At 52.1% G+C, this 12,114-nt stretch overlaps 1 protein-coding gene across 1 annotated transcript in view; it reads left to right on the top strand.

Annotated features, from left to right (window-relative positions):
• The first annotated feature begins 5,570 nt into the window (after positions 1–5,570).
• Positions 5,571–12,114, top strand: part of RAB40B (RAB40B, member RAS oncogene family) — a 39,364-nt gene continuing 32,820 nt past the window's right edge. Inside the window, exon 1 of the mRNA XM_044745323.2 lies at positions 5,571–5,844. Within this exon, the coding sequence (XP_044601258.1) occupies positions 5,703–5,844 (142 nt within the window). The 5' untranslated portion in view covers positions 5,571–5,702. The remainder of the gene's footprint in view (positions 5,845–12,114) is intronic.

Raw genomic sequence — 12,114 nt, 5'->3', positions numbered from 1 at the left:
TCCGCCAGCCCCAAGTCCAGCGCCCTCCTTGCAGCCTGCATCTCCCCTTGCCTGCCTCCTGCCTGCAGGTCTCCATCAGGTGCCCCAGAGACCCTCCCTCTCGGGCTCTGCCACTGACCTGTCCAGTAGGGGTCAGGACCGGAGTCCAAGAGGGAGAACGGAGAGTGCTCCACCCTCCTCCCCGGCTGGGCTAGTTGTGTGTGCCTTACTCCCCAGCAGGTAGACCCAGCATTGCTCCCGTTGTGCAGCTTCAGAGCACCGGACTGTCATTTCAAGAGTGATCATATTGGCGCAAAATTTAATTCTTATCCTAAGGCTCTCTCCTGGGCAAGCGAGGAGGTTTTCCAGTCCCCCAAACACCGACCTGAGTGCAGGAGCTGGGGCAGCTCTGGGCCAGAGAGCCAGCAGGGCGCTGTCTAGGAGGAGGGGGAGGAGGGGGAGGACGGGGCAGCCGGACGGCTGCAGGCCGCGTCTTAGCTGGACTGACCAGCACAGAAGTGTCTAGAGCCCCGTGTGAGAGCAGGTGTCCTTCCTGTCTTCTCCCCCATCCCCTGGCTGGGCCTGGAATGAGCTGTCACGAGAATGACGATCATGGCTACTGTCTGTGGGAGCCGAGAAGTGACAGTGCAGAAGCAGGAGCCCGGCCTGGGGGTGGCGTGGGAAGGACTCAAGCCTCGGGGCCTGGAGGCTGGGCAGGGGGTGGGGCAGCGGGTGGGGCAAAGGCAGGGGATGGGCAGAGCGGGGGGTGGGGCATGCTGTGGGCCGGGCATAGGGCAGGCGGGGCTTGAGTGGAGCAGTGGGGGCGGGCTTAGACAGGGGGCCACGGGGGAGGCGGGGGAGTGGGCGGAGCACCGGCTGGGCGGAGCTCGGGTGGAGCACTGGGGGCGGGCTTAGACAAGGGGGGGCACAAGCGAGGCTGGGGCGGGGGTGGGTTGGGCGGAGCATCGGCTGGGGGGCTCGGGTGGGGCTTAGACGGAGCCGTGACGTGAAACCTACATTAAATGGATTTTTTCTGTGGCTCTGGTACTTGATGCGACTTCCATGAGGTTATGGTTTTGGTTAAAATGAATTTTCCGTGGCGGAAGAACTGGCACGTTTGCTGTGAATTCCTAGTGAGTCATCCGCAAATATACACCAAGTGTGAAGCTGCGCTCAGCTGTTAGTTTCTATTTACTTCTTGTCAGCAGGGGAGAGAAATAGAAGAGTTAATTGGTGTGTGCAAGTGCCTGGCTTTGGGGAAAATATGTTCAGTCCCTTTTTAGTTCCTCAGTCTATTTTTATTTGAACATCAGAGAAGGAAACTTAAGAAATGCTTTTCCATAGTCAAAGGGATAAAAACTTCACTTCACGTAAAGAGATTCCTTGCCTATCACCTAAGCATTCCTCCTCCCCTCCACCTTCTACAGTAGGGGACCCCCCAAAGGTCTCTAGCCTGGAGACCACACTGCACAAGACCACACAGAAACCAACCGCAGTGCAAACTGGGGAATGAGATCTATGCTTCAGAAAAGAAACCTCAAACTGGTACATATAGTTACTGTATGACCCAGCAATTCCACTCCTATGTGTAAACTCAAGAGAAATAAAAACAGACATTGCACAGAAACTTCTACACAAATGTTTACAACAACTCTATCCACAATAGCCAAAAATGGAAACAACCCAAATGTCCATCTGCAAATGGATGGATAAACAAAATGTAGTCTATCCATACAATGGAGTGTTATTCAGTTTTTAAAAGGAAGGAAATTCTGATGCATGCTACAACATGGGTGAACACTGAAGACATGCTAAGTGAAATAATCTAGTCACAAAAGGATGAATACAATTCCGCTTATATGAGGTTTCAGGAGTAGTCAAATTTATAGACAGAAAGTAGAACGGTGGTTAGTAGGGGCTGGGAGGAGCCGGGGATGGGGAGTAATTGTTTAATGGGGACAGAGTTTCAACTTGGGGAAGATGAAAAAAGCTCTGGTGATGGGTGGTGGTGATGGTTGCACAACAAAGTGAATGTGCTTTCACACTCTGAACTGACACTGAAGTGTGAAACTGAACTGTACACCAAAAAAACAGGTAAAATGGTAAATTGTATGTTGTGAAACTCTTTTAAAGGAAACCTCTTTTAAAATGGAGCCAGGAGGCCAGAAGGGGGAGCTCCCACCCCTACCACTCATTGTCAAGCGCAGACCCCAACAGGAAGAGCACACCTTGCGTTTTCCACCAGGAAGAAGCCTACTTTACTACCCCAGCAGGAGGAAGACTTTCTCCTTGCCCAGCAACAAGCCCAGCCAATGGGAAACCGCTGCAGCTCAGCCAATTGAGGAGCCATCACAACCTGAGACCCTGCCCTCCTCCAATGGACTTTCACTCATTCCTGACCCTGGTTATTCTGTAAAATAATGGTTCCTCTCCTGTGTTTGCCCGCCTTGCCTGTGGTTTTGCCATACCTTGCATGTCCCAAGTTGCAATTCTTTGCTATTCCTGAATCAACTCATTTTGCTAGTAAAAATAACTGGCTGTTTTATTTTTAAAGTCAACAACGTAAAGTATATTTCATGACAATTTAAAAATGAAAACAGAGGAAAACTGGGGCTGCGCTGCTGTGCAGACCAGCTCCAGTGACGGCAGCTGCAGGGAGGACCTCTGACCATCACAGTTTCTCTGAGACCCCATTTCATCGGTGTCGGTGGGAATAACAAGCCCCATCTCTGAGGGTTGTTGTGAGGTTAACACGGGCGAACCACAGATGCCCTGAGACTCTCTCACTGTCCATCCACCACGGGCCTGGACCACTCTAGATCCTTATGTAAGTGAGCAACAGTGAGGCCATCTTGTTTTGCTAAATAGCCCCAGCCCCTCCTCTGTGTGACTACTTGTTGCTCTGCACGTACTTTAAAGAAGTCACATGCTCTCCTGATTTATGGCCTCTGCTGACGTATGTACTCCTTGATACCTTGATAAATTAAAACTTTGTTCTATGAGTTTCTCTCCAGAAACAGGCTGACCACAGGCAGGAAACACACCTACAAGGTATCCATCACAGCTGACAGAAGAATGGAAGAATGTGATGCCTGGAGCCTGTCATGCCTGGAGACCAACATCCCTGGATCCCCTTCTTACTGTCCATTTTCCTTATAATAAACTGCCTCAAGATTCTGTAATTTTTGAAGATGAGTTTTTGAGACATTAGTCACCTATCTTCCGATTAGCCAGCTAATCTAATTAAACGTTCTTTCTCGGTCTCTAACTTGTGCTTAATTGGCTCAGATCGCAGCGAGCAGAGCTAGCCCATTGCTGGATATCACTCACTGCCTAGTCTGGACAACCCGACCCCTCTCCACCCCGTGCATGACCATGGGCCAAACTTCCTCCCCTCTCCCCTGGTGGAAACTGAAAACAGTCATAACTGGCCAGGAGGTGCCTATGGGAGCCGGCAGGGTGGAGGCCAATGTCCAGAACACGACCTATTCTCATCTCAAGGCAAGTGACTGCCACGGGGAAATCAAATCTCTCTAAACCAGTGGTCCTCAACTGCGTGTGATGAGAGGAATCTTGCACCCCCGCCCCAGGGACATTTGGCAATCTGGAGACATTTTCAGGGGTTACAACTGGGAGAAGGGGTGCACTGGCATCTCCTGGACAAGGGTGAGGGTTGCTGCTCAGTATCTGGCAGTGCACAGGACAGCCCCAGCACAGAGAATGGTCTGGCCCCAAGGGTCGAGAGTACAGGGGTTCAGACACCTTGCTCTAGACCCCAAGACCATCCAAGGGCCTCAGGAAAGGCTGGCTGAGGGGTAAGCAGGTACCCACATCCCAGTCCAGGCTTTCTGGTGGGCAGAGCTCCACACACCAAAACTCATTCCTGCTCTGAGTGGGCCCAGAGCCCCTTACCACCACGGGCCATTGTTGTGGACTCAATGTTTGTGTCCCCAAAATCCATAGATTGAAGCCCTAATTCTCAATGTGATGATACTTGGAGATGGGGCCTCTGGGAGGTATTTAGGGTTAGATGAGGTCATGAGGGTGGGGCCCCCATGATGGAAATAGTGTTCTTTCAGATTTACAGAGTCGGGGGAGTGTCCCACCATGGAACCAGCCCCAAGTGGCTAGGGACTCTCATGGTGGAGACCCTTTCTCCTTTGGCTTATGAAACAAACATCTCTGTTGGAGACACCTCCAGGCACTGTTTGGTGAGCCTTATGCTTATCCCAGGGCAGGAAGACAGAAATCCATATGTGGATATAATCCTCTTCTTAGGTGGTTATTTTTATTTGGACCTTCAGGTGGCAGTTGTCATGTTCTAGCTGAGCTGAGACCAGCTTGGAGGTGACTGCTGCCAAAAGATTCTGAGATTCAGGACGTTGGGCACGGGAGAGAAACAGGCAAGGTCTCCTCCCCACGGTCGTCTCCATCCCACAGCTGGGAACAATGAGGGTGGGCTGAGGGTTTCCTGACCCTTATCCTAGAGTGAGGCTGGACATGCAGGGTGGGGGGTCCAGCAGAAGGAGGTATCCCACCTTAACTAGGTATTTGTTAAGTGGTTCACCCCTGATTGGGACCGTGGAACTGAGCTAAAGATGGGAAGAGAAATTCCCCTGAGTTTTTGGGGTTTTTTGTGAGGGTGGGAATGGGGACAAAATGCCACCTGCCTCATATTTTTCCACTGTGTCTACTTTCCATCCTATCTTCCTCTGTCTTTGCTTTTTTTACAGAGGCTTCACCAGTACCTAAACCAACTAATCAATCAATAAACAACAGGTATCGCAAACTAAACTAGCATTCCAAAGTAATCTTAACTTCAACAATCGCTTTTGTAATTCTTCTTCCATTCTCTCTCCTCTGTGCCCAGCCCCGGAGGAAGTGGGGTTGAAAGCAGGTCCCTGCACGCGCGCAGTGGGCCCTCCCGCACGCTGGGTGAGGGGATGAGGCGGGAGGCCGGAGCCGCTGGGCCTGACCACCAGGCCCCCAAGGCGGCGGGCGTCTCCGGAGAGTGGGCGCTGCCGCCTGGACTCTGCGCGCGTACGGACGCGCCCCCGGTCAATCTTGGAGCGCAGAGGGCCGGCCCACGCGACTGCTTCCTGGAGACGGAGAGAAGCCCACCTTGTCTCCTACCCCCGCGCCTGCACAACCCGTGCACGGCCGCACACACAAGCACCTGCAAACGTAGGCAGACGAACGCGCGCGCAGAGGCACACAGATGCACACACAGGCACGCACGCACACGTGCTCACGTACACAGGCGCACGCGGGAGTGTAAACACCCGGCCCCGCCCCCTGCTCGCCCCGCCCCTCATTGGCTGCGGGAGCAGCGTCCCCGCCCCCTGATTCCTCTGGCCCCGCCCCATCTCGCCTCGGGGCCTCCATTGGCTGTGGCTGTGGCGTCACCGTCCTAGGCCCCGCCCCATTCCCCGCCTCCCATCCGCTATTGGCGGCTGCAGCCGTGTGGTCTCCAGACGGGCGGGTGGGTGTCGGCCTGGAGGCGGAGACGAGAGCGACATGGACAGGCAATTCAGCCAATGAGCTTGCGCTGCTGCCCTAGCAACTGCGGCCGGCCAATGGCGGGCCGGGGCGGGGCTGCGCGCTGTCAGTCGGCAGGCGGCGGGCGGCGGTCGCGGGCGGCGGGTCCTCGGGGCCCCGGGTGCCCGGCCGCCCCTTTTGCGCGTCCGCGGGCCGGGCATGGGCGCCGGCGCGGCGACGGCACGATGAGCGGCTTGGGCAGCCCGGTGCGCGCCTACGACTTCCTGCTCAAGTTCCTGCTGGTGGGCGACAGCGACGTGGGAAAGGGCGAGATCCTGGCGAGCCTGCAGGACGGCGCGGCCGAGTCCCCGTACGGCCACCCGGCGGGTGAGCGCAGGCCGGGCCGGGGAGGAGCGCGCGGCGGGCCGGGGAGGAAAGGGGCGCGGGCCCGGCTCGGGGGAGCAGGGCCGGTCGGGGGGCGCGCCGGGCTCCGGCTGGCCTGTCTCGGTCTGGGTCGGCCCGCGCTACGTGGGCGGCCCCGGCTGCGCCGCCGTTCCGCGCGTGGGGGACCAGGCGGCTCGTGGGGGCCCGGACGGGCGCACGCGGCGCGTCTCCATCCCCTCGCCGCGCTCTGCGCGCCAGGGGGAGTGGGCGGCTGGGCAGGGCGCCGGGTCCTCCCACGTTGGGGTGACTGCGAGGCGGAGGAGAGCGTGGGGTGTGGAGAGGGGGCGGCGGGGCGGCTCCGGTGGCCCCGCAAGGAGGACAGAACACGCAGGGGTGCGGAGCGGGCGAGAGGGGATCCGAGCGTGGGTCTGCTCGCAGCGGGTGGTGGCTCTGGGCGTGGGTCGGGTGGAAGGGAAGGGAGAGGAGACACAAGAGGACTAGTCCGGAGGCTTCTCCAGGGCTCTCGCCATGTCCAAGGGGTTCCTCGCCTCGGTGGACAGGCCCGGTAGGGCCGGAACCCAAGTGACCCTCGAGAGTGCGTCCTGGGGCGGAGGCAGGGAAGCACCGACCCGAGGTGCAGGAGAGTGGGTTCCAGATCGAGGGGAGGCCAGAACGCCCAGAGCTCGGGGGCAGCGGACAGTGGAGGTCCCTGTAGTTTGAGTTTTGAGAGCTGCAGCCCCTGAGAGGTGGTAGACCCTACGACGGAAAGAAGGGCAGGAGGAGAGGAGAGGAAAGTGCGGTGGGCAGAAACCTGGGTCAGCAGGCTGGAAGAGACTCAGGTGGGTGTCCGGCACGCGTGCATACACACAAACACACACCCCTACACCTGTCTTTACCCACCACAGTCAGCTTTGATGGTGTAGATCCGAATGGCTGTGGAAGGACACCTGTGTCCTGTCGTCTCAGAGGCATGAACCGCCGTGCGGCTGTGAGTCTTGCCTCTTTGTCTCTTGGGCTTGGAGTCTGGTTCCTGGGGAGCAGAGGAGGGCAGCCCAGGAAGTGAAGTCTTGATGTCCAAGCCCGCCTAGGTGTGCTTCCTGCCCTGACCAGGCAGGGTAGAGCTGAGAAGACAGGAAGTGGGGAGGGAGTTGGGGAGAGTTTGAGATGACGGACATGAGCTGATGATGAGAACTGGGGCTCATCCTGAAACTGCAGTGTATATAAGTCACTTGGGGGTCTTGGGAAAATGCAGGTTCTGATTCTGATTCTAGAACTGTGTGGTCTAAGATGACGCCATTACCCACATAAATTTAAAGTAGTTAAAATGAAATGAAATTAAAGGTTTGTATTAAGCACATTTCAAGTGCTCAACAGCCACGTGTGGCCAGTGACTGCGGTGCTGGACAGCGCAGCTCTGGAGTTGAAGCTCCAGGAGAGCAGGGCCTTTGTTCCTCCACAGCTGGGTTCTCAGGGCTCAGTGAATGGATGGGCCACAGCAGAGGGGCGGTCATCAAACACCCAACACATAAAGCAAGGTTTCTTTCTTTTTTTTTTTAAGCATAGTGCTTTTAAGACTGTGCTGGAGGGAACAGGCTCTGGGACATTTTGAGTTCTTAGTAGGTGAGTGATGTGGGGCAAATAGGGGGAATGTGGACAAAAGGTTTGTGAAACTTCCTTGTGGTTGGTTCGAACCAAGGCTTGGGTATGCTTCTGTTGCATTTCTTTCATTTTGTTATATGCTGAACTGAGGCCTTTTAGAAACAACTAGTTAATGCTTTCTTCTAAAGTTTTTTCCTTGACACAGAGGGAGGATTTAGGCTAAAAAGACACTCTCCACAAAAGGTTTTGTTGTCAGTTTGGCTTGAGACACTGCAGAAGGGAACAGATATCATAGATGTGCCCCTTGTGGGTTTTTGATTTACTAAAATATTCTTCTAGGATTAAGAAGAGAGATTGTGAAAAACTGTAAGAAGTTGGAATCATTAATTATTATTGTTTTTTTAAAAAGACGCATTTCACTTTGAAACAGTATCCGTGCTTCTGGCATTGAAAGATGAGGTCATTTTCAGCTTCACATTTCCATCCCCCTCCACCCACCGCCTGAGTCTTGAGCTTGTGATATTTTTACATGGCCCAGGTTTATAACACTCTCTTTTGTATTGTAGCTGCAATGCCCACAAGTGCTCAGTAGTAATTCAACATTTAGGTGGACTCAGGGCTCACCACTGGTCCTTTTCCATTGCTGTATCTGAGTTCTTTGTTTTGCTGTCTCCCTAATTAGCAAGATTTCATTTTCAGTCCTTTCTTCAAGAAGGGCATAAGTATTTCCTGAGCTTTTTATTTGGGGGGGGGGAAGATTAGCCCTGAGCTAACTACTGCCAATCCTCCTCTTTTTGCTGAGGAAGACTGGCCCTGAGCTAACATCCATGCCCAGCTTCCCCTACTTTATACTGGGACGCCTACCACAGCATGGCTTTTGCTAAGTGCACGGTGCCATGTCTGCACCCGGGATCCCGGCGAACCCCGGGCTGCCGAGAAGCGGAACGTGCGATCTTTGCTGCTGCACCAGCTGGCCTCCTGAGCGTTTTCACGTGTGAAAATGTCTGTTCATTGTTTTTATCTCTGAATCGTATCTTGGCTGGGTATAATAGTCTTGATATTTTCTATCCCTCAACACTTTGTAACTATCATTCCGCTACCCTCTTTGTTGTGGGGAAGCCTGAGGTCAGCTGATTTTTCCCCCGTTTGGGTGATTTCTCTTTTCTTCATGAATTTCTGAAGAATTCCTTCCTTTTGCCTCAGTTCGTTCGCTTAACCAGCCCTTGTCTGGAGTTGGATGCTTCGTTGAACTTCTGGTACACTGTGTACTCTTTGAATTTGCAGATCTTTGTTAATTTCAGGGAAATTTATGTCCTTAAGACATTTTCTGTTACAGTTGTTGGTGTTTCTGCTTCAGGGACACAAATTGTGTTAGTCTCCTATTGCTGCTGGGCAGATTGCCACAAATTTAGTACCTTAAAACAACACAAATGTATTACTTTACAGTTCTGCGGGTCAGAAGTCAGTACAGTCTCACAGGCTAAAGTCAAGGTTGCTTTCCTTCCTGGAGGCGCTAGGGGTGCGTCTATTTGCTTGCGTTTCCCACCTTCTGGCACTTGTCCCGTTCCTTGGCTCGTGGCCTCTTGCTCCATCTTCAAAGGCAGCCCTGGCAGGTCAAGTCTTCATCTCACGCATCTCTCTGATACTGACTCTCTGCCTCCCTCTTCCACTTTCAGAACCCCTGTCATCACATTGGGCCCCTCTTGATAAGCCAGGATCTTCTGTGTATTTTAAGGTCACCTGATCGGCAAACTTAATTCCATGTGCAGCCTTAATTCCCCTTTGCCCTGTAATCTAACATATTCATGAATTCTGGGGATTAGGACGTGGATATCTTTGAGGGGCCATTATTCAGCCTACCAGGCTGATTATCCTTATGTCAGACTCTTTTTATCTGTCTTTGATATCCATTCCCTTCTCTCTAATTGCTTTGATCTTTTTGTCTTTCTCTTCTGAATTTCTTTGGTTATCTCAAGGCTTTCCTATTTGTTGGTAATTTTTATTTTAGTAAACTATTTCTAACTTATTTGTTAAATCAGTAATGATTTTTTTGGTCTCCAATCTTTTCCTTACTCTTATAATTTTTCTTTTCTTCAATTTTTAAAAATTTATTTTTAGGGGCTGGCCCCGTGGCCGAGTGGTTAAGTTCGCATGCTCCGCTGCAGGCGGCCCAGTGTTTCGTTAGTTCGGATCCTGGGTGCGGCCATGGCATTGCTCCTCGGACCACGCTGAGGCGGCGTCCCACATGCCACAACTAGAAGAACCCACAACGAAGAATACACAACTATGTACCGGGGGGCTTTGGGGAGAAAAAGGAAAAAATAAAATCTTAAAAAAAAAAAAAATTTATTTTTAAATTTCTTTTAAAAATGCATTTCATTACAGAAACAGTCTTTTAACTCTCATTTTGCCAACTTCATGTTGTTTTTGTTTTTGTTTTTTGAGAAAGATTACCCCTGAGCTAACATCTGCCGCCAATCCTCCTCTTTTTGCTGAGGAAGAGTGGCCCTGAGCTAACATCGGTGCCCATCTTCCTCTGCTTTATATGTGGGACACCTATTACAGCATGACTTGCCCAGTGGTGCCGTGTCCACACTGGGATCTGAACCGGCAAACCCGGGCCACCAAAGCAGAACGTGCACATTTAACCACTGTACCATCGGGCCAGCACCGACCAACTTCATGTTTTTATTAAGCTGTTCTCTTGCCTGAAGTAAGTGGAGTGAATTTCCTTCTGTTCGTTGTTTCCTTTTAGGTTGTGTTCATTGTCTCTTTTTCCTTCCTTTTTAAACTTTTTATTGAAGTATGATGTACATATAGAAAAGTGTAGATATTACAGTTGCATAGCTCCATGGATCTTCATAAACCTAACACACCCATGTAGCCAGCACCCAGATTAAGAAACAGAGCACTGACAGCCCCCTGGGGCCTCCCCCCGTCACTACATAGCCCCTTGGTGTAACTGCTGTCCTGACTTGTGACAGCACGGGTGAGTTTTGCCTTATTTATTCTGTGTAAAAGTGGAATCACACAGTCAGAGCTCTTCTGTGGCTGCTTCTCTTGCTCTCATCGTGTGTGAGATTCTCCTGTGTCGTGTGGCTGTGGGCTGTTTATTCTCGAGGTGTATAACATCCCTGTGTGAATATACCGTGATTTATTTATCCATCCTGCTGGGGATGGGTATTTCAGTGGTTTCCCATTTGTGACTATTATGATTAGTTCTGTTGTGAACATTCCTACCACATGTCTTTGGTATACGTAAGATGTGTTTTTGTTGGAATATGCCAAAACCTGTAATGGCTGAGCATTAGATATGCACATGTTTAACTTCAGTGGATACTCCAGAAATATTTTCCAACATACACTCTCACCAGCAAAGGACAGAGTTCTGGCTGCTCGTATCCTCACCAACACTTGCACTTGCTCTCTTTTGCACTCCTGCCATCCTGGAAAGCGTGTAGTTGAATTCTCGTTTCTCTGATGACTAATGAGATGGCACATCTTTTTGTATGTTTATTTGGATTTCATCTTCTGTAAAGTGTCCAAGTCTTTTGTCCATTTCTTCTATTAGGTTGAATTTTTTTATTGATTCTGGCTCTGAGTCCTTTGTCACAAACATGTGTTGTGAAGACGCTCTCTCATCGTGTTGCCTTTCACTCTTTTGATAGTATTTTTGAAAGAACAGAGGCCCTTAATTTTAACATAATCCAGATTATGAATGTTTGATGGCTAGGATGTTGGGTCCTTTTTCTCAAATCTTCGCCTGCTCCGAGATGATGAAGATATTCTCCTCTCAAAGCTCTACTGTTCTACCTTTGATGTTGGTGGCTGCTTTCCAGCTGGAATGAAGTATGAAGTAGGGGTCAAGACACACGTTTTTCCAGTTGGATATCCATTTGGAGAGACCCCCTTCCCTGCATTGCCCTGTGGCCTTTGTCACAGTCCGGGGGCCACAAAACCTCCATCTGGATCTGCGCCGTCATCTCCCCGTGTGCGACCATGGGGGAGGCTTCCTCTCCTGCTGGTGGGTCTGCCCTGCACTGCACGCTGTGAGGCGGCATCTTCCCTGCATCTTGCTTAGGCCGAGGCAGCTCCTCCTGGACATGTTCTTTGTCTGAGACGGTCTGGTGAGGCCTGGCTTCTCCATCCTGAACCTACAGTTGGAGGACGGGGGCCTTGGATTCCAGACCCTGTGCTGCAACCTGAGCATGTGGGCAGGAGCAGGAGAGTGCATGTGGGGCTGTGCGGACCCCTTGCTGAGGGGCCCACTGCCTGGAGGCTGTCCTCTATCCCCATGGGTGACGCCTCCCACTTCTGGTCCTTGGGTCCCTGCTGGCCCTGAGCCTCACTTCCGTGTGGTGGCTTAGTGCTGGTTCAGCCTCCTCCCCCCCCGGAAGTCCTGCTCTTCCCAGGCCAACATGGACAGAAGAAGCCTCGACAGCCTGGCTCTCGGAGAGGAGGCGAGGTCAGGGCCGCAACCACTCTGCCTCTCTGCTCATCGAGTGTCCCTCCCTCGGCACTGGCTGGCCGTGCTCCTGGCACCAGGTCACCGATCTTTGCTTCTCTGATTGCTGCGTTCCCACATTTTGCTCCATTCATTAGCCATGGGAGAGGGAGGTGGATCAAACTGACACTAAATGCTACAATTGCTTGCCTCCCAATCTTTTTCCAGCA

The sequence above is a fragment of the Equus asinus genome, chromosome 13 (genome assembly GCF_041296235.1).
Source record: "Equus asinus isolate D_3611 breed Donkey chromosome 13, EquAss-T2T_v2, whole genome shotgun sequence".
Lineage (NCBI taxonomy): Eukaryota > Metazoa > Chordata > Mammalia > Perissodactyla > Equidae > Equus > Equus asinus.
This window is presented reverse-complemented; position numbering and strand designations above follow the sequence as displayed.